Here is a 20,708-nt window from a genome sequence, read left to right as displayed (position 1 = left end):
GAGATGGTTGTAGAGAGGGAATAGTTCTTTTCTGGAACCTTGGTCGGCCGCAGTAACGCGCGGGTGCAATACTAGCTAGTATAAAGGTACTCTTTTATCAAAACACTTCAAGCTTATTCCCACATGAAGATGCACACACATTGAAAAACTACACAAAAGGATGCAGAATCCACCACAATAGTTGTGAGTTAAATCAAAGGGTGAGTGAAAGGGCTAGCAAGAATACCATCACTAGGAGAAGGGCAAGAGGGCTACTACTAGTAATACACTATTAGTGAAATTTTCTTGATGTGTGAGGACCAACTCTTACAAAATTAAGGGGATGAATACTTAAAATTTTAGTGCTTATTTTTCTTTAAACATCCACACATCAATCGATTTCATAACTAAATTTTTTCAAATCTTAACATTTTCATTTGGCATGCCATAATTTCAACCTATTTTTTTCCCTCAATTTGAGTCTGAAAAATACACTAAATGACAAATTTTGTTAACAGTTAGTGTAACCTTACCTTCTTATGATATTTATCATTGCTCAATGGATCCTAATCCCTAATAAGTCAATCAAAGTGAATAGCTGATATTTAAAATAAGCAACCCTTAACCCTTAAGGCCTAGATATGGTAAATCAAACCTTAGATTACTGTAATTAATCATAGCAATCACGATCACAAATTGATTGCCAGTAATTGTAGAGACTTTGGAGAGTAGGCTACAAAATTTAAATGTTTGCTTTTTGGGAAAATTAATCAAATGTCATGTCACATTTACAAATTACAGCTAACACTGTGCAGTGTGTACAATTAAACGTCAGCATGATCAAAATTTATAAAGTTAAAGTTTTGAAAATTGGCTTGTGTTATTAAATGTCAACTTAATAATCATTTATATAAGGTTTGACGGTAGCGTCTGTAGCCGGATTAAGTTTCAGATTAATAAAGATAGAGTCACTACGGTCAAAACTTATTAAATCTCTTGTAAAGGCCGCAACCACCAATTCAATAATATATTAGTATTAAATCAGTATTCTATTAATAAACTACAAAATTAGCAAATATTTTATATGATTTGCTCCAATCATAAAAGGCTCGCTTTCCTGTCTCACATATGGGATCAAAGAGCAATACTTCAACACAATCTTCTTCAATATCTTTATTCTGTGCATACCTGCTCGCTCCAAGCTCCACATACAATGGTACGCTGTTTTAATCCCAATTCTAAACTAACCTTAGAACTAATTTCACCTAATTATGTAAGCTTATTGTAGCATTAGTATTACTGCATCAATCCTGCCTTCTAGTAATAAGCTCCATTTTGACGCATGTATTACGATAGACTAGATTTATCGTGCATATTAATTCCGCTACTTTACAGATTTGGGCTCACAAGCTGTGCTAATTTGATCAGCCCATCACAAATACCATCAATCATGCTGATGAATTATTGAGCTAAATGCAAATTACAGTCTTAATACGAGCTAAAACCCTTTAATCGAGGCTTATTAGTGTTAGCTTTAGTCTAAACAATCATTTATGTAATTGAGAGGGTAATCAATTGAGGTTCTGTGCTACAACAGGATGGTGTTATGGTAGAAGCAGCTCTAATGTCTTGCGTGAAGGCTTTGAAGAAGGAATTGATGGAGCTGAAAGAGTGCAGAGACGGTCTGATTAGGCAATGGGAAATGGACAAGGGTTGTCTAATTGATGAAAGGAGACGGGCGGCGGACAAAATGTCATGGTCGCCTCCAGAATTAGGGCCAGTGGGAGGGGCGGATCACTGCAACAACAGAAGTGATCCATTCACCATCAAAGTGTGTGGGTTGAATGCTTCAATAAGCGTCTGTATTAGTAATACTAATGACGATGATAAGCCTAATCTCACAGGCTTTACTCTATCAAAAATCTTTGCCGTTTTGGAGTGCTCTGCATACACCATCAACCATGCTTCTCTTCAATCACTATCCAATGGGGAAACTCGCTACATGATTAACGTTAATGTAAGGCTAATTACTTTAGACTCTCATTTTGCAGTATATTCAACACAAGAAATCCATACACAAGAGCAAGGCGGTTAATTAGGCTTTCCATTTATGATAATTACACCTCTCAAGGCTTTGCATTAGCATTAATTTTTTAATTAGATCACTCTTAGGTTTTGCAGTATTATAAGAGAAATAAAATACTTCATTAACAATGATAATGAAAAAAAAGCTCGTATGATTTGCACATTAGAAGCTTAACGCGCTTCTGGTTTTATGGTAGGTTGACGAAGTTTGTGGAGACGAAGGGACCATCCGTTCCACACTGCACAAGATTTTGTCCGATATTTTTAATAAAGGGGGTGCTGCTGGCCGCCCAAGTCAACCTTAATCTGGGCCTGGCGAGATTGTCTATGAGTTTTACATGTAAAGATGTTGCATGACAATCAGCATGAGTTCACATTGTAAGAGTGCTATGTATGCTTCATGAGTTCACATTGTAAGAGTGCTATGTATCCCCCATCCATGGAGGATGATTTACATGGCCAACATCAATATTCAATTAGCTAGCATGTCTTTTCTTTGCTTTCACAAGTGATCAAAAGCAGGAGAAAGGTTCTTTATTTTTACAAGTTTCTTTACTTATATGTAAAGGAGAAGAAAGGTTCTTTCCTTTTACAAGTTTCTTTAAGGTTCTTTCCTTTTACAAGTTTCTTTACTTTTTAGTAAAGAATAAAAGTAAAGGAAAGTAAAGCAGGAGAAAGGTTCTTTACTTATAAGTAATCAAAAACCAGAAGAAAGAAGATCATTGCAATGACCTATTGCTTACATAGCTTGATAGATAGATTAATCTTGTGCTTAGATAGCTTGACAGATAGATAGATAAATGATAATATTGTGATTAGACAGCTTGATACATAGATTATTGACAATACGACTCATTGTTTCACGATGTGAAACCTTGAAAAATGCATTATTAAGAAAACCTTTTGCAGACATCGGTCACATCAGTTCTTTCTTTACATGTCTACATTGTGTTGGGCTATCAATAAAGAAAAAATGTGTTTTCAATGTGACATCTCTTTACATTTTTACATTGTGTTGAACCATCAACAAAGAAAAATTGTGTTTTACATGATATATGGTTGGTTGGTTGATGTTGAGATATATTGTGACGTCTCTTTACATTTTTACATTGTGTTGAACCATCAACAAAGAAAAATTGTGTTTTCATACATGATATATGGTTGGTTGATGTTGAGATATCGAGCTCAACTAATGCTACAGACATTGATGAACTGCGTGGGTGTGACAGCTTCCACACATATGCCACTGGTTGGGTTGGTAACATTATGGATGATATGCTGCTAGTGGTTTACATACTACATGACAACCACTTTGGTGTACTAAAGTTATAGCACCAACTCATGTAAACAAGTTCACAATTAGTAAAAATATGGCTCTCCATTTTGCCTCTTTAAGGAGTGAATAAAAAAAGATTGGTATGACCAATGAGAGAGCTAGGATTCTTGATCCATGTAACATGGATCTTTCTGTCATATCTTTGTCCAAATCTCTTAAGAAAATAAAATAATAGAGTCCATATCTTAAAAAAATAGAGAAATGTCAGTTTCCATATCTTTGCCCAAATCTCTTAAGAAAATAAAATAATAGAGTCCATATCTTAAAAAAATAGAGAAATGTCAGTTTCCATATCTTTCATGTCAGATGTACCTTGTGGTCAGCACATGGAAGTTTGAAAATCGAATTTTATTTTTTTTCATTTTTATGTTTAACCTTTTACTTTCCCTCCTTTTACATTTCATTACCTTTTCATTTCTCCTCTTTTTTTTTTGAGAATTCAATTTCGCCATATCTTCTGCAACTTTAGTTCTTTCTTCACGAAAATTTATAGGCATGTTCTTCTACACTATAGCTCTCTCCTCCTAAAATTTTATCTCATTTGGACAAAACGTCTGTGAATTATGTCCATTTTCTTACATAAACTTTCTCTTCTCTGCACCACAGATAGTTATCTTGATGTGAAGCGGCTTCAAATTCTTATGAGTAATTATCATATGTCTATGTTTTGTCTATGTTTTGTCTGGATGTGAGTAATAATCATAGGATCTGTTTATGTTTTGTCTTGATGTGTTGTTTATTTTCTCAGCCAGGAGCAAGGTTGTGTAAATAAAAGCAGTAAGTTGTTATTTATTTCTTGTTGTTTTAATCTTGATTTGTTGCTTTCAATCTTCTTTGCACAGTATTGATTTGAAGTGGCATAAAATACCAGAGTAATGATCATAGGCTTAGGATTTGTTTATGTTTTCTCTTTATATATTGCTGTTGTTTTTCACAGGAGCAACAAGGTTGTGAGCAGTAAGTTGCTATTTATTTCTTGTTATTTTATCTTTATTTTTTTATTACAATCTTCTCTGCACAGTAATGATTTCAAGTGGCATAAAATACAACAGTAATGATCATAGGTTTAGGGTTTGTCTATGTTTTGTCTTAATGTGAGTAATGATCATAGGTTTAGGGTTTGTTAATGTTTTATCTTGATGTGTTTATGTTTATTTTCATAGGAGCAACAAGGTTGTGTAAATCAAAGCAACAAGGTTATGTAAATCAAAGCAGTAAGTTGCTGCTTATTTCTTGTTGTTTTAATCTTTATTTAGATTGTTTGCACATTTGTTTAGATCTTGTGAAGTAGTTAAGAAAACTAAGATTACTTATCAATGCAAGTGTCCATCTGAGGATTGGATGACTTAGTTATTGGGTGAGTCATGGCATCTCAAGAGAACTCACCACGATGATATCATTGAGTGCAGAATTATTGTGTCAAATGTTACCTTTAGGTAAGATTGCAGAATTACTGTGTCTATTGATTGTTGATGATTTTTATTCATAAGTACTTCATTGCAATACACTGATTGTTGATTGTTGAATGTTGATTGTTGATTTTATGTTTTTATGTTGGTTGTTTGTTTTTTATGACAGGTACTTCATTACAAGACAAACTTTGTGAATTCGCTTCAAGTATAGGAGGTGGCGACTTCTATGAGGGGAGTGGCTCAGCTTGGACCAAGACATGCGTGATGGCACGCATTCAGCACTCATTGATGTGAATATTCTTTGGGAGGGTCATGACCCTTTTAGCGTTAATGTAGAAAGTCACTGGTCCCTTAGTTTTCTGAGGGAGGCAGGAAATCCAACTCATGTCCAATGATCCCTCTTGTAATTTTTATTTTAAGTTGGATGGGAGTCGAAGTGAACATTGCAAAACATGCAAGCAGTGTGTTGTTCCACACATCCTTGAAATTATAGAGTCCATATAATTCTTATTCTTTCAAGTGAATACTAAAAATTGTTTCTTTAAAAGTGTTGTAAATTTAATTTTATTTCATTTTCATAAATTGTAGTGATTTTTTTAAGTCTACTGTGTTTCGAACCCATTGATATGTAAGAAAATAGAGATAAGTATAAGTACAAAACAACCAAAGTGTTGTTTACTTAGTTTGTAGAGATGGAAGCCCTTGTGCATGGTCCATAGTGACGCATGTCCTTTTGCGTGAATTCTAACATGCCAAAAAAATAGAGAAAAAAAGAAGAGAATCCTTGGTTGCAAAGGTGTTTGGGTCAGGTCTTGACCCCATTTATGGGAAGAGAAAGGTGAAAAGCTTTTTTGCTAGCCTTTTAATGGGATTCATAGTAATTCCATGCTTAGAGTCACGGGGTTTCGCAGAAATCCTGAGTTGGAATCAATAGACTTTGAGTATATAATACCCTACTATGAAGGATTCTTGTTTGTTGTTCACCACGTCTAAGTTTGAGTATGTAGTTACTCTAGTTATGTGGAATATGGGTACATTCCATCTGTTGATAAAGTGGGAGAATATATGACGTGGTATGCCATTTGGAGAATTATTAGCTATGTTTTTCCTCATTTTTGCCTTGTAACACCATAAAATTTAAAATCCAACTGGTTGGGGCTACAAGTAGCCCAAGATTTATCAAATTAATTCTATGTGCATACTTCATAGCGAGTGTCGTAGAATTATGGGGTGATTTTGAATCTCCTCAGCGACGATTAACACATGATATAAAACAAGTTGTTCCTTATACTTTATTTTGTGATGTTTTGCATCACGATTGGGTTTAAGGATGTGGAATCATTTAATTAAAAGTAGGAAGATTCAATTTTTGTGTCATAATAGTTAGTGTGATCATTTGACGATATGGGATGTTAAATGCTCTATGCAAACTCTTGTGACTTTGGTGGTATGGGACACCAAGGAAAACACTAGAAATGGACTTTCCTAGATTTTGATTTTGTGGTGCGTAGTTACTACATAGATTATGTATGCACAATCTATGTTATTTGATTGACCATTGGTGGTTGTCTACTATGTCGAGTAGGATGCTCATCTGGAGTGATCAGGTGGGTCTCTTGACATGGATATTAGAGTTTTAAGGTTAAACTTGATGGTTCAAAGAAAACTTCAGGTTTGGAGCTGATCTGAAGAGATTAGAGACAAACCGTAGTAGATTTGGTGATATTCCAGTCTTGATCGTTTGTTATACTTGGGCATGATATTGTTATATGTGCACACACTTTCCACATCAATCATCACGTCCCTCATTAGAAAGGTGTAGTGATCCGGAGAGATTAGCCGAGGTTTCTATAAGAAGAAGAATGAGAACTATTTTGGAGTGATCAGATGAATCTCTTAGGTTACGTACTCAGATGGAGTGCTCAGAACCATTCATGCCCACTTGACCTTGTGTCAAATGGGGTGCTAAAACTTATCGGGGGGAAAAGTGATAGTATATGTTAACCAATATTGGGTGTTGACTTCCAATGAACTCAAATTTTATGGAAAGGCACATACCTTAGGTGCTTGATATTCTAGATAAAGCCATGACCTTGTCAATTTGCGTGGCCAAATTTCCAAGAAAGTTGTTCAGTGTGTATTTTGGGTAAGCATGGAAGTGTTTTCATGCTATGCTCAGGCATGGCACTTGGCCATGAGGTGGATCCACAAAATATTTGAGGCAAGTTCTTGAAGGACTTTGCTATTTTTATTCACAGTGAAAGGACACTGATGAAAGATGAGACTACAGCTTCTATCATGGCCTAAGAGGACTCATATCTAGATATTGAACCATAGAGTTGAGAGATTATCATAGTTGTCAATTAGATGTCACTGAATCAACAAGGATTGGATGCCAGAATGCCCCTGACTTTGTGCCGTAGTGCCAAAGGTTTCACTTCAATTGAGGTGAGCACTCCGTAGTAAGTGGTTCACCCATCTTGTAAGAAGTGCCACATAAGTGGATACTCAATGCATTGATAGTGAATGCTTGGCCTTGGACTAGGATCCCTAGACCAAATGGAATTCTCAATGATAATGCTTGATATAATTGGCATCGGTGGTGGGGCTATAGTCATGCCCATTAATCAATTCACCATCCTGTGGTGAGTCACACCAAGATAGAAGGTTGCTAAAGTAGAGGATAAGAATGTACATTGTTGCTAAAAAGAGTTCATCTAAGAAATAACAACTATATAGAGTGGAAATCCATAGTGGAAATCCATAATACAAACGAGTTGGAACCATGTATCATAGTCATGAACTCTTGAGAGTACATAAATATCCATGTAAAATGAGAAAAGACTAGTTTGATGAAAGATATTGCAAACATGATTGGTTGTAAAGGTATTCTATCCTTTTGTTGGGGATTAGGGAATTAGAACTTATCGTAACCTTTGATATACTCCACCTCGCAAATAAATGCAATGAGAGATAGAAAGAGAGAGACACCTACAAGTTAAAGTTTTCATACTTAAGCTCGGAGGTCTCGATCTTTTCTCTCAAGAAAATCATTAGGAAGGGATAGCTCTCCTTTGAATGTGATCATTCTGCATGGTTTCCAGCTTCATCTTCTGTACCACAATATTGTCAATAAAATTGTGAGTACTACCATATTGTAACATTTGACATGCTCCACCATTACATCACCAAAGAGTGTTAGCCACACCATATAGTTCTGCATTTAGAATGTTTTTCGTTGTCTCCTGATAGTGCCCTCTAGTGACTCTTGTGTGAGTTTATTATAGAATATCAACATACTCACCTGCACATACATCTCGGGGGGTCACTCACAAAAATGTGAATATCACGTGCGTTCAACAGAAGGATAATTTTAATTTATGAAACTTACAGAAATATATTTACATAAGGGTATGATTTAATATTTTTTGAAAAAAATTTACAGCTTCATAAAGAAAAGGGGATATTATATAGATTAAAAAATTCAAAAATAACGGATTTAAAATATAGGCCTTGAACGCATGCGATAGGGATATTTTACATATAGTGACCCCCCGAGACATACATAAAGTCTTAAGACATCATCTTTTCATTTTCTATAGAGTTGTCATGAAATGAGGGTATACAAGGTTGTCTCCTTCACTAATTGTTTCCTTCTTAGTAAGACATGATCTTGTCCAAAGGAATACTCACAACAATCTCATAACTCTACCTTAACACTAAGCTTATTTGAAATAAGGACGCATCTAGAAGATCGTCCTTGACTCTTGTTGGTCTCTTCCCATTGGAAATTCTAGACAGGTGAGATTAGCTCTAACATGCAACATTCCTTTGCAAACTATCATCGTGAAATAAAACTTAATAAGAAGTAACCACCAAGTAATTTTCCCTTCAGTGGTGTATAACTTATTCACACAGGTAGAGCAAAGCCTGATGGTCTACAAAGAATATAAATTTGTGGGGGAAAAACTTCTTAACTGCATAAACCATTACTAAGACTTCCCTCTCTGTGATGGTATAATTCTTTTCACGATTATTGAGTTGTCTATTAGCATAACTAATAGGAAATTCCATGTCCTTTTTGTCAGGACTCAGGTTAAGCTAATATGCATCCTATAGTGTAAGCTAATGCATCTATTATGTACTTGGAAGATGACATCCCACCTTGGAGCTCTGAGAAGTAGAGTTATTATCAAGGCCTCCTTAAGCTTATGGAATGAGTCTTTGCACTCAATAGTCCACCCAAAACAAACCAAATAGGGTGCAAGATGGAGGCCCACTCAATAGTTGGAGTAGACAACAAGGGTGTAGGTCACCATCCTAGAATCTCAAAGGGAGAAGCTCACCATGGAATCTTGAGCCATAGGCATCAAGGTAATGTATTATCATCAAAGATATTAAAAGGTTCCTTTACAACTATGAGCCATTATCTTATATACTTTGGCCCATTTCATACTCACTTATTATGCCCATGCCCATAAGCCTAGGCCCCAAAGCCCAACATATGAACATGTCCATGAGCCCATGGTCTCCACTACATTACAAACCATCCCCACCCAAATATGTTTTGTCCTTAAAACATTCTTCTACTTCATTGGTATGAGGATGTCCACTATATACATGTGGATGTACCATCATGTAACAAAACTATCCTTAAAACTATCCAAGAGAGAATTTCCATGCTTAAGGCTTCAAAATCTCATGTGATGCTCTCCGAACAACCACCAAAATATATCACTATATAGTACACACTCCCCATGAAGTGCATATGTCAATAGCATCCCAACTGATCATAATATTGTCCTCAAAACAGTGAATCACTGAAAATTACAACAAGCGTATTCACTGTTACATGGCTCAAGTAATAAGTGCTTATATCCTTCCAATATGTGGGCGGGCTACCATGTCGCTTCATCTTGAGGTAATCCCTTCCATTTAACAAGGTATTCGCGCAAAGAATGGTTGCAAAGTACTTTTTCCCTCATGCCCAACACTCTCTTAGGAATATATTCCACCATGCCATCCTCATTCATAGGAGAGGTAGGTCATCTAAGACTTTCACTTTGGGTCCAATATATGCCTTCAAATGCAATACATGAAACACATTATGTATCTTTGTAGTGGTTGGAAGTAGCAATTGATAGGCCACTTCACCAACCCTTCTCACCACCTTGTATGGGCCACAATAGAAACGGTGTGCAAGCTTTGTGTTAGTGTTGCTCTTGAAAGAAACATATCAATTGATAGGCCACTTCACCAACCCTTCTCACCACCTTGTATGGACCATCATAGAAATGGTGTGCAAGCTTTGTGTTAGTGTTGCCCTTGAAAGAAACATAGCATGTCTTGGAAATCCTCAAGAATACATAATCCCCCTCCTTGAATTCTAGTGGTCTTCGATGTGGATATTCATAATGATTCATCTTCTCTTGAGACTTCTTGATATTCTCTTTACATGTTTTCAAGAGAGCATGCATTCTTTCCACTTAATTCTTTGCATTGGGATTCACATTATCATTCTTGAATGCTACAATTGGCACCTTATACCCATGCATAGCCTCGAAAGGTGACATTCCAATGCTCACATGGTAAGTACTATTGTAGGTACACTCAACTAAGTGTAACTAATCATCTCATGCATGTTGTGTCTCATAGCAATAATGCCTCAAGTAAGTCTCAAGCCATTTGTTTACCCTCTCGATTTGACCATCGGTGGCTATACTTGGAGCCAATTCAGTACCCATACTCTAAAACAATGTACACTAGAATGTGCCCATGAACTTGACATCCTGGTCACTCACTCTTTGTTGCGGCATGCCATGCAAAACACATAATCCATAAAGTGATGTGCAACCATAGATACCGAATATCTCACTTTTGTAGGCACAAAATGGGCAGCTTTTGTCAACTAATCAACCACTGCATTAATGCTATCCCACCCTTTCTTGGTGGTAGGAAAACCCATGATAAAATCCACTTACCCTTTGAATCGGTAAAGGCTGAAGCAAACTACCGAGATTTTGTGTGGGATCCTTATTGAGTTGACAAGTCATACATTTGGCAACATACTCCTTCAGATCACGCCAAGGCCTGTCTAATGAAAGCTCTTTTTGATGGCATCATAGGTTTTAAACAACTCTAAATGTCCCACCATGGGAGAAGCATGCATCTTATCTAACACCTTTTTCTTGAAAGCCGAATGAGGTACAAGATACACCTTCTCCTTGAAGTAAAGGAGTCTTTTTTGCAACTGGAAATGAGGTAACTCTTCACAAATGCCAAGCTATAATTTTTGCATCATTTGTGAAGTCTCCTCATCCAACATATACTCCTCTTGGATGTCTTCAATCCAATCTTCATGCACTTTCGTGATGGCAAACAATGTACAAGCCCCAATTCTTGAGAGTGAATCAACCACCACATTATCCTTCCCCTTTGTAGTATAAGTAATTTCAAAATCATAATTTTGAAGGGTTTTCAACCACTATCTTTGCTTGAGTGAGAGATTTAGTTTTAGTGAGAGAAAGTACTTGAGAACTCTATGGTCGCTTCTCACATAGAACTTGCTTCCATAGAGATAATAATGCCACTTCTTGATCGCATGTAATATAGCACTCATCTCTTGATCATATACATGTATCTCCTTCTCTTTGTCTCATCAAGTTTACAACTCTCAAATGTAATTACCATGTGGGCTTGATACAACACGACACCAATACCTCTTCCACATGCATCCGCTTTAATAGTGAAAGGCTTGGTGAAATCCAAGCATACTAAAATTGGGACTGAAGTAAGCATTCTCTGTTGGGGGTAAAGGCCCATTTATGCCTAGACCCCTATGACACCCCTATGACACCCTTATGCGTGTACATACTTGTACTTAGGGTTTTGTACCTTTCTAATACAAAATATGAGGGTGGTGTGTACCATACCACTCTCCTTCTACACACCCATCATTGTGTTCTTGCTCTTACTCTCTCTCGCGCTCACTCCCTTCTACTCTCACATGTGGTATCAGAGCTTTGGCTCTGTGTGAGATCCTCTCCCACCCTCGCATCCTCTATGTCTCTCGGTTGCCTCTTTCGCTTGCGGACACTTTCTTCCGTTCAAGGTTTAGGGACTACAGTGAAGAGGTGAATTGCAGAGAGAAAGTGGAGCACAAGAGAGCTGCATGCAAGTGTGCCAGGTGCCAGGACGCATGGTCCATTGTGAGATATCCAAGCAGAGGCTATTGAAGCATTGGTTGGTGCAAATAACTATCCAAACATCGGGGTAGCGTCAAAGAATGTTTGGGACATCGACGGAGGCCAGAAACAGCCGCCAGACTTGTGTCTGAAGGGTGGATGGAGGTGCGTACTATCGCGGGAAAGTAAAACTATTTTTTGGTTTTTCTTTTTTCTTTTTCTCGGAGTCTGCAACAAGACCCACTAGGCACAACGCTTCTCGGGGTCCAGCTCCGCATTCCTTTGGAACTCAATCCACCAAGACTTCAATCCAGATCAACGTTTTGGCTGTAAAAACAGCGATTCAAAATTTCTTGCTCTGTGAACAACCTGTTTTGCAAATCTGCACGGTATTTGCAGGTGGTTTGAGGCACAGGTTCTTGTGTAGCATGCTCCATTAATGTATGTGATTAAGGTTGAATAACCAGGTATATCCACAGGTATACAAGTGCAAGTACTCGAACTCCATTGACAGGTACAAGTCTTGTTTTGGCCATTAGATCTGCAGGTTTTGCAGATGTTGTGAGCATGGTATGCTCCATTAATGTATGTGATTGTGGTTGAATAACCAGGTACATCCACAGGTATACAAGTGCAGGTACTCGGACTCCATTGACAGGTACAGGTCTTGTTTTGGCCATTAGATCTGCGGGTTTTGCAGATGTTGTGAGCATGGTATGCTCATTTGTTGGCCGTGCATGTGTTGCACGAGACATGTGTACTTTGTCACATTCTCTTGAGTACAGATTACAGGTACATCGTCACTTTGGCAGTGGATTGTGTGGCCTGTGTGCTACATTTGGCGGTTGAAACAAAGGGCTTTTGCCTTTTGGAGGTTTTCATGCTTTTGGCGCACTTGACATGCTGTAATTGGTGCCCGGGAATGCATTTGGAGTGACATTGCAGTCACAAATCAAAGGGCTTTCTGGAAATTTTGCTTCAGAAGCGTTGGTGGAGTTTATGCTTGCTGGAATCTTCCCAAATCCCTCTATTTTTGAGGTGAAATCAAAGGGCTTTTGGCCAATTTCATTTCAGAACTATGTAACTCAGCTGGGGGGAAGATATACAGTCTTGGAAGCTCTATTGAGCTTGGAAAATTTGGGGAAAGTGCCAAAAATCAGGTCCGATCTGTTCATTACTGTTTTAGGGCAATTTTGGGACAGTTTTGACATCTTTTTTGTTGAGGAAAAGTGAAGAAAAATAGTAAAATACAGAGCTAGACAGAAATTCCAGCAAGGTGTTTTGTGGATGCAAAGTGGTCTTTGACAGATCACGTTAAGTGGGAGTGCTTCCGCTCAGGGAGTACTATTTTGCGAGACTTTTTTTGCAAGAGTCTTCTTTCAACTAAAGCAATGGTTTCATCCTCCCAAGTTGAGACTTCTCAAGGCGGGAGCTACACCATTGAAGAGTTGGAGGGCCAGGTGAACTTCAACTATTGGAAGGAGCAAATATATGATGTGTTGGTCATCAAAAAGCTTATCAAGCCAATCAGGCTACAAGGCATTCAACCCAATGATATGGATGATGATGCATGGCTGGAACTTGATGATCTTGCCAAGTATACAATTTTGTTGTCCGTGTCAAAGAATGTCTACTTCAATGTGGCAAATGAGACTACCGCGTGGGGAGTTTGGCAAAAGCTGAGTAGTCTTTATGCAAAGGAAAGTACAAGCAGCAGGGTGTACTTGATGAAAAAGATCTTTGAAATGAAGATGAAAGAGAGTACACCAATGGGAACTCATCTCAATGAGTTCAACGGCCTTGTGAGCAAACTTATTGCTCAAAAGATACATTGATGAGGATATGAAGGCTGTTCTATTGCTTTGCACACTTCCCGAAAGTTGGGATACTTTCAGGATAGTAGTGAGTAACAATGCTCCTGCTTTTTCAAGCTTGTCATACACTGATGTGGAGAGTTCTCTTCTCACTGAAGAGATGAACCGTAGGAACAATCAAAGTGGCAAAGCCTCTAGTGCTTTGAATGCACGTGGGAGATCTCAATCAAGGGGAAGAGGCAACAATGGTAAGTCAAGGAGCAAGTCCCGTTCAAAGAAAGATATGGAATGCTTTTATTGTGGCAAAAAGGGACACATTCAAAAGTTTTGCTTCAAATGGAAAGCGGACAAGAAGGCAGGCAAGGTAGAGAGCAAAGGTGAAGATGCAAATGCAAAAGATGTAAAAGGCAAAGGCAAGAGCAATGTGAAGATAGAAGAGCTTAATGTAGTGACTGATGGTGCTATTGTACCTTATGTTCCTGAGGTTATATCATTCCTTGATGTGCTTTTTGTGTCTAATGTGAATGCACACTCACTCATTGCTGGTGATTTAGCAGACAAGCTGGATTGGATTGTTGACTCAGGTGCATCCTTTCATGTGACTCCTTATGAGGAGAGTTTTTTTACGTATTCCAGTGGGAATTATGGATGTGTTTATTTGGGGGACAACCATGCTTGTCAGATCATTGGAATTGGTGATATTGAGCTTGCTTTTGCAGATGGTAATCACCTTATGCTCAAGGATGTCAGACATGTTCCTATGCTAAAAAAGAATTTGATAAGTACAGGGCAGTTTGATGATGCAGATTTCTACACTACTTTTGGTGGGAAATAGTGGAAAATCAAGAAGGGTCAAATTGTATATGCCAAAGGGGACCGAAGATTGACACTTTGTATCATCTTATAGCTTCAGATGTCGTTGGACATTCTCTTGTAAATGCAGCCGAACTGCCAAATATTTCACTGTGGCATGGCCGGTTGGGACACATGAGTGTCAAAGGAATGGAAACCTTGGCCCGTTTCGGTTACTTGCCTTTGTATAAGTTTGCTGATTTGTCTAAGTATGATCATTGTTTTTATGGACGGCAAACTCAGGGTCCACATTCCAAGCATTTGTCACTAAGGAGTTCTCCAATGGATCTTCTTCATACTGATGTGTGTGAAATGCCTCAGTTATCTTTGGGGGGAGCTCATTATATGGTGACTTTTATTGATGATGCCACCCGTAAGTGTTAACCCATGGTGGACATGGCGACGTACTATATTTTACGTCATTAATTTAAATATTCTGAGTCATGGGCCGGGCTTGTCGGCACCATATGTTAAGGATGAAGGGATTGGGTGATCGCCGATGAGAGGCGCACCTTGGATATCAGTAGGATAAGGGTTAGGGTCGGTCGGCCATGTATGGGCGTCCAAGTGTGAATGGCCAAGTCACCTATATGAGTCAAATGTAACCCTAAAATCCTCATTCTCATGTGTTGTGAATACAAGAGTGCTCTTGCCTTATCTCTTGGTTTCCTTCTCCTGCGTGTGTGAGAGAGAGAGAGAGAGAGAGTGAGAGAGCGATCGAGCACTGTGTAGCGGCACGGCGCGGCGGAGAGGCGGTAGAGCGGCAACGGCGGCTCCTCCTTCACGGCTGCGATGCGGGAATCCTTCAAGGCGGCAGTTAAGCGGTGAGTGACACACTTTTTGCATTCTGTTTTGAGCTTCCTTCCCTGGTTGTATGCTTGCAGCCATTCGTGGCTCGCATACGGTGTCTGGCAAGTCCCCAGCTACGACCTGTGCGGCAAAAGCGCACAGTAAGGTGTGGGCATACCCTCTTCGCTTGAAGAGTGAGGTATTTGGTATTTTTCAGAGGTCTCTTTCTATGGTTGAAAATCAGACCAGCCAGAATCTCAAGTGTTTACGCTCTGATAATGGTGGGGAATACATGTCAAATGCTTTTCAGTGCAGTAAGGGTATCAAAAGGGAGTTACCTCCTCCCTATAAATCCCCCCAAAATGGTGTTGCAGAGCGTATGAATCAAACCATTCAAGAGAAGGTTCAGAGTATGTTGTCACATGCTGCGTTACCCCATGGGTTTTGGGCTGAAGCTATGCAAACAGCTGTTCACTTGATTAATAGGTCACCGAATAGGACAGTGGGACTCAAAGTGCGTGAAGAATTATGGACGAGAAAGCCTCCCTCATATAAGCACTTGAGAGTGTTTGGTTGTGTTGCCTTTGTGCACATACGCAAGGAAGATAGGACCAAACTTGATCCCACGTCTCGCAGATGCATCTTTTTGGGCTATGGTGACAGTGGTGAATGGGGTTATAGATTGTGGGATCCCGAAGCTAAAAAGCTTATACGCAGTAATGATGTCATTTTTCATGAAACATGCATGTATAAAATAGCCCCAAAGACTCAGGAAGTCAGAAGGGTTATTGATGAAGATGATGTGCATCATAGACAACAAAATCCAAGGGCTATACAATAGCAAATATAGCCCCAGGAACAGCCCCAAAATGCTGCAAAAAAGCCTCATGTTGAACCTCAAGAGGTGGCAGAAGTGTTGCCTCAAATTCAGCCACAAAATATTGAGCAACAGAACATGGAAATACAGCAAGAAGAGGTGGTACAACCACCTATTTTTCAACTCGTCCTCTAGACAGGTTTGTTCCTGGGGTTGACTTTGTATTGCTTACAAATTGTGGAGAGCCCTCATGCTTTAAGGAGGCTATGCAGAGGGATGATCATTTGAAGTGGGAGAGAGCCATGCAATCTGAAATGGCCTCTCTGAAAAAAAATGCAACATGGGACTTGGTGTCTTTGCCTGCAGGGATGAAGGTTTGCCATGCAAATGGGTTTACAAGCTTAAGGTAGCACCTATAGACTCCTCACCTAAGTATAAGGCATGGTTGGTTGCAAAGGGTTTCAAGCAAGAGAAGGGGATTGATTTTGATGAGATCTTCTCACCTGTGGTCAAAATGACTACATTAAGGACTGTTCTTGCTTTGGTTGCACATGATGATATGGACTTATTCCAGATGGACGTGAAGACAGCTTTTCTTCACGGGGATCTCCATGAGGAGATTTATATGCAGTAGCCAGAGGGTTTTGCAGTCAAAGGGAAAGAGGGTCTTGTCTGTAAGCTCCAAAAGAGTCTCTATGGCTTGAAGCAGGCACCTAGGGAATGGTATCATAAGTTTGATGCTTTCATGAATTCTCAGGGGTACAAAAGAAGTGAGGAGGATCACTGCCTATACACCAAGAAGGCTTCAGATGGGAGTCTTCTCATCCTCATTTTGTATGTGGATGACATGCTTATTGCAGGGATTTGCACTCAATAATTGGTTGCACTAAAGAAGGAGCTGCATAAGACTTTTGAGATGACAGATCTTGGTAATGCCAATCATATACTTGGCATGCGTATTCTTAAGTTCCTTGCATGCCTTAGCGGCTGCAACATACTCTACCTCAGTGTGGTAGACAAGGCAATGCATTTCTGCATACGAGAAATCCAAGAGATTGCACCACCAGTGAATGTAAAAACATATCCTGTGGTAGACCGTCTGCTGTCTACACAACCTGCATAGTCTGCATCCACAAATCCTTGGATAGATGCATCTGACTTACCATAGCATATGCACACATTATGAGTACCCTTCAAGTACCTCAGTACACCCTTCACTGCATCCCAATGTTTTTTGCTAGGGTTGGCCATAAACCTGCTAACAACTCCCATTGCAAATGCAATATCTGGTCGTGTAGCAACCATAGCATACATAAGACTACCAACTGCGGAAGCATAAGGGATCTTGGCCATGGCAGCCCGCTCGTCATCTGACTTAGGGCTGTCACCTTGTGAAAGTTTCACATATGGAGGTAAAGGAGTAGAGAGACGCTTCGCCTCATCCATGATGCTGAAACGTTTCAACACCTTCCCAATGTATTCTTTCTGAGACAAGTAGAGAGTTCTCTTACCCCTTTATGGCTTTCTCGTCTAGTGGGAGCTTTGGGTATTTTAGGAGGGATTCCAGTGTTGCAATGTGACAGTCACACAGTGCTATCATATTGGCTAGGAACCCTGTGTTTCATGCCAAGACAGCACATTGATGTGAAGTACCATTTTATCCGTGAGGTGCTTGATGGTAAGCTACTTGAGCTTGTCAAAGTGCACACAGATAATAACTCTGCAGACGTTTTGACAAAGAGTCTGCCCTTAGAGAAGCATGCACATTGTATCAAACTCATGGGTGTCGGATAGGCCATTTGTCTTTTCTTTTGGCTTGTACATTGTTGTATTTTATACATCACTTTTAGGCACATTGGCCTTTAAGTGGGAGATTGTTGGGGGTAAAGGCCCATTTATGCCTAGACCCCTATGACACCCTTATGTGTGTACATACTTGTACTTAGGGTTTTGTACCTTTCTAATACAAAATATGAGGGGTTGTGGTGTGTACCATACCACTCTCCTTCTACACACCCATCATTGTGTTCTTGCCCTTACTCTCTCTCTCGTGCTCACTCCCTTCTACTCTCACATTCTCTTCAACTCTTCAAAGATTTTATGGGCTATTGCATCCTAAATGAATGATTCCTTCTTCAACTTGTCAAGTTAATGGAGCCACTATGTAAGCATGCTTCTCAATGAACCTTCAGTAGAATGAAGAGAGTCCCAAGAATCCCCTTAGTTGAGTGATTTTCTTAGGTATGGACCAATTCTTTACACATTCCACCTTCTTAGGGTCCACTCTCATGCCATTTTCACCCACAATATAACCAAGATACTTAAATTCACTTGCCATGAATATATCCTTGTACTCTTCCAATAACATTGCCATGCCATCATGTGTGACTTTGCCTTCATTGTCGATGTCATCCTCTTTGCAAAGCTGTATCACATATACCATCATTAACTTCTTGAGTTCCCTTTTAAAGTGAGTGATTTGGTGTATGATTTCTCCACAAAGTGACAGTTCTTCCTTCATGTATAAAATCTATTTAACACATTGCAAGTTCATGGTTATGCATCCAAGAGTAGAGAGCCCATCACAACCCAAGATTATATCAATGGGACCCATGTCAAGCATCAAAAAATCTACTTTGCAAGTGTAGTCATGTGAAAGCACCAATTCCACATCATGGCATACCATTTTGTAATTCATTTTAACCCAATTTGCCACTTATACTTTATGCAAATTTGTCAAACACATGGGCTGTAATTTAAGGCTGCATATGGATTTTGCATTCACAAAGCTATGTGCACTTCCACTATCCACCAACACATGAGAAATTCTTCCATTGATGTATGCCTTAACCCTCAAAGTGTTTGCACCTTTGCACCCAGCATACAAATCACGAGACAATGTACATAAGGTTGGTTCCATGCAAGTAGTACACATAGGTAAGCCATCATCATAATCCTCTTGTGACCAATGCCCAGATGTTTCTCTTCCCTACTTTACCTTCAATTTCTCTAGTATTGCATTACTGAGCTCATCCACAGTCATGTTTCCAACTTGCTTGCTCCGAGTTCCAATTTCTTGGTGACTCGAGACACAAGAAGTCGTTATTCCTAAAGATATTCTAACATCTTCCGGTTGCGGCAATTCCAACATATTATCTTCATATTCAATTTCCAATTTGCAACATGCATCTAGAGTGGTTGGTCGGGCTAGTACTAGATAATTATGCATCTTGTGGTCTCTAACCCCTCTCCGAAAGCAAGGCAATAATAACTGATCTCATCAGTTAACCTCTCCCGTAATTTGCACCTTGAATTTAAGTGCTTAAGTCGAGACACATAGTCTCTCATCGACTCCATTTCCTTTTGTTTGATATTGTGCAGTTGTGCCACAGCTATCACCAGTGCCACAGGGCTCCATCTATCACCACTTTTGGCAAAGATGGGCACAAACACATTCTTGAGTTGTGTGAAGTTAACCTTATCCTCGGGTTTGAGGGTTCGGAACCACTGTTGCGCTTTCCCTCTTCTAGGGTTAGTGAGAAGGCATGAATCATTATCACATCACTGACAAGTTCGTAGGTTTCGCATCATGTGGATTCAAAAATCTCTACATGTTGGATAGGATCTCCATCACTAGAGAATTTTTAGACGAGTTTGGAAATGATGTGTGGCTTCATCTGGGAGGGTTAGGATTCTAGAGCAGTGCCTAGTTCCTTGACCATTCCCCATCTTTGCAGCCATATTTAATAGATCCGTCCTTGTGGCTACATTAAGGTCAATGGTTGGATCCACCCTTGGTCTTTGAGAAATTGTTTATCTCCGGTCCATTGGATGGTCTTGCCACTGCACCTTGGAGTGACTCATCATTAGTTGCCTCTGTACACCTTTACAGAATTAAAAGTTCCATGTCCTGTAGGAACGTAGGATAATTGATCATCTTCTCAATATATTTTTTAGTGTACAGACGATCCTCCACTTCACCCGTGGCTTTTGCTAGAATATCCCCTTCTTCTAGGGTTAAAAACCCTTCCTCAGTTCTGGGCTCCTCATTTATGGGTTCTAAGTTTGGAATTTCTCCCTCACTTCTTCCCATGACTAATTCTAACTCCTTACCCCGTGATTAGAGTAGGTTTAAAGTTCCCATCTCTCCTTTTTGTCAGCTCTCGCCCCTTCAAGTATCGAGCTCTTGTTTCCTTAAGCTCAACTCTCGTAGTTGTCATTCCACCTTGCTCCTTTTCAGATCTAATTCTACTTCCTCCTGAGGTAGGGAAGAACACTTGGGTGGGGGCTACACTTTCCATATCCCGTCTCTTTTGGGGGGTGCCGGTGTTCTCAACAACCTTGAATTTGATGTTTGCATAGGCACTTCTTGCCTTGGACCAAGTCCAGCGGTGCTGGTTGATGGACCCATGCCCATAGATTGTGCTTCTTCATCACATG

At 39.4% G+C, this 20,708-nt stretch overlaps 1 protein-coding gene and 1 pseudogene across 1 annotated transcript; one reads left to right on the top strand and one right to left on the bottom strand.

Annotated features, from left to right (window-relative positions):
* Nucleotides 1–1,048: 1,048 nt before the first annotated feature.
* On the top strand, nucleotides 1,049–2,941 carry LOC147621427 (uncharacterized). Its single transcript, XM_086824563.1, has 3 exons — nucleotides 1,049–1,195; nucleotides 1,577–1,996; nucleotides 2,262–2,941. The coding sequence occupies exons 1-3, from the start codon at nucleotides 1,064–1,066 to the stop codon at nucleotides 2,367–2,369; spliced, it is 660 nt and encodes a 219-aa protein (XP_086680689.1). The 5' UTR covers nucleotides 1,049–1,063; the 3' UTR covers nucleotides 2,370–2,941.
* Nucleotides 2,942–17,267: 14,326 nt separating this feature from the next.
* LOC147621426 (secreted RxLR effector protein 161 pseudogene) lies at nucleotides 17,268–18,711 on the bottom strand (annotated as a pseudogene).
* Nucleotides 18,712–20,708: the final 1,997 nt, after the last annotated feature.

The sequence above is a fragment of the Cibotium barometz genome, chromosome 30, assembly GCF_041138505.1.
Source record: "Cibotium barometz isolate CiBa-2024 chromosome 30, ASM4113850v1, whole genome shotgun sequence".
Classification (NCBI taxonomy): Eukaryota; Viridiplantae; Streptophyta; class Polypodiopsida; order Cyatheales; family Cibotiaceae; genus Cibotium; species Cibotium barometz.
Note: the sequence above shows the minus strand (reverse complement) of the source record. Positions and strands in the feature narration are given on the sequence as shown.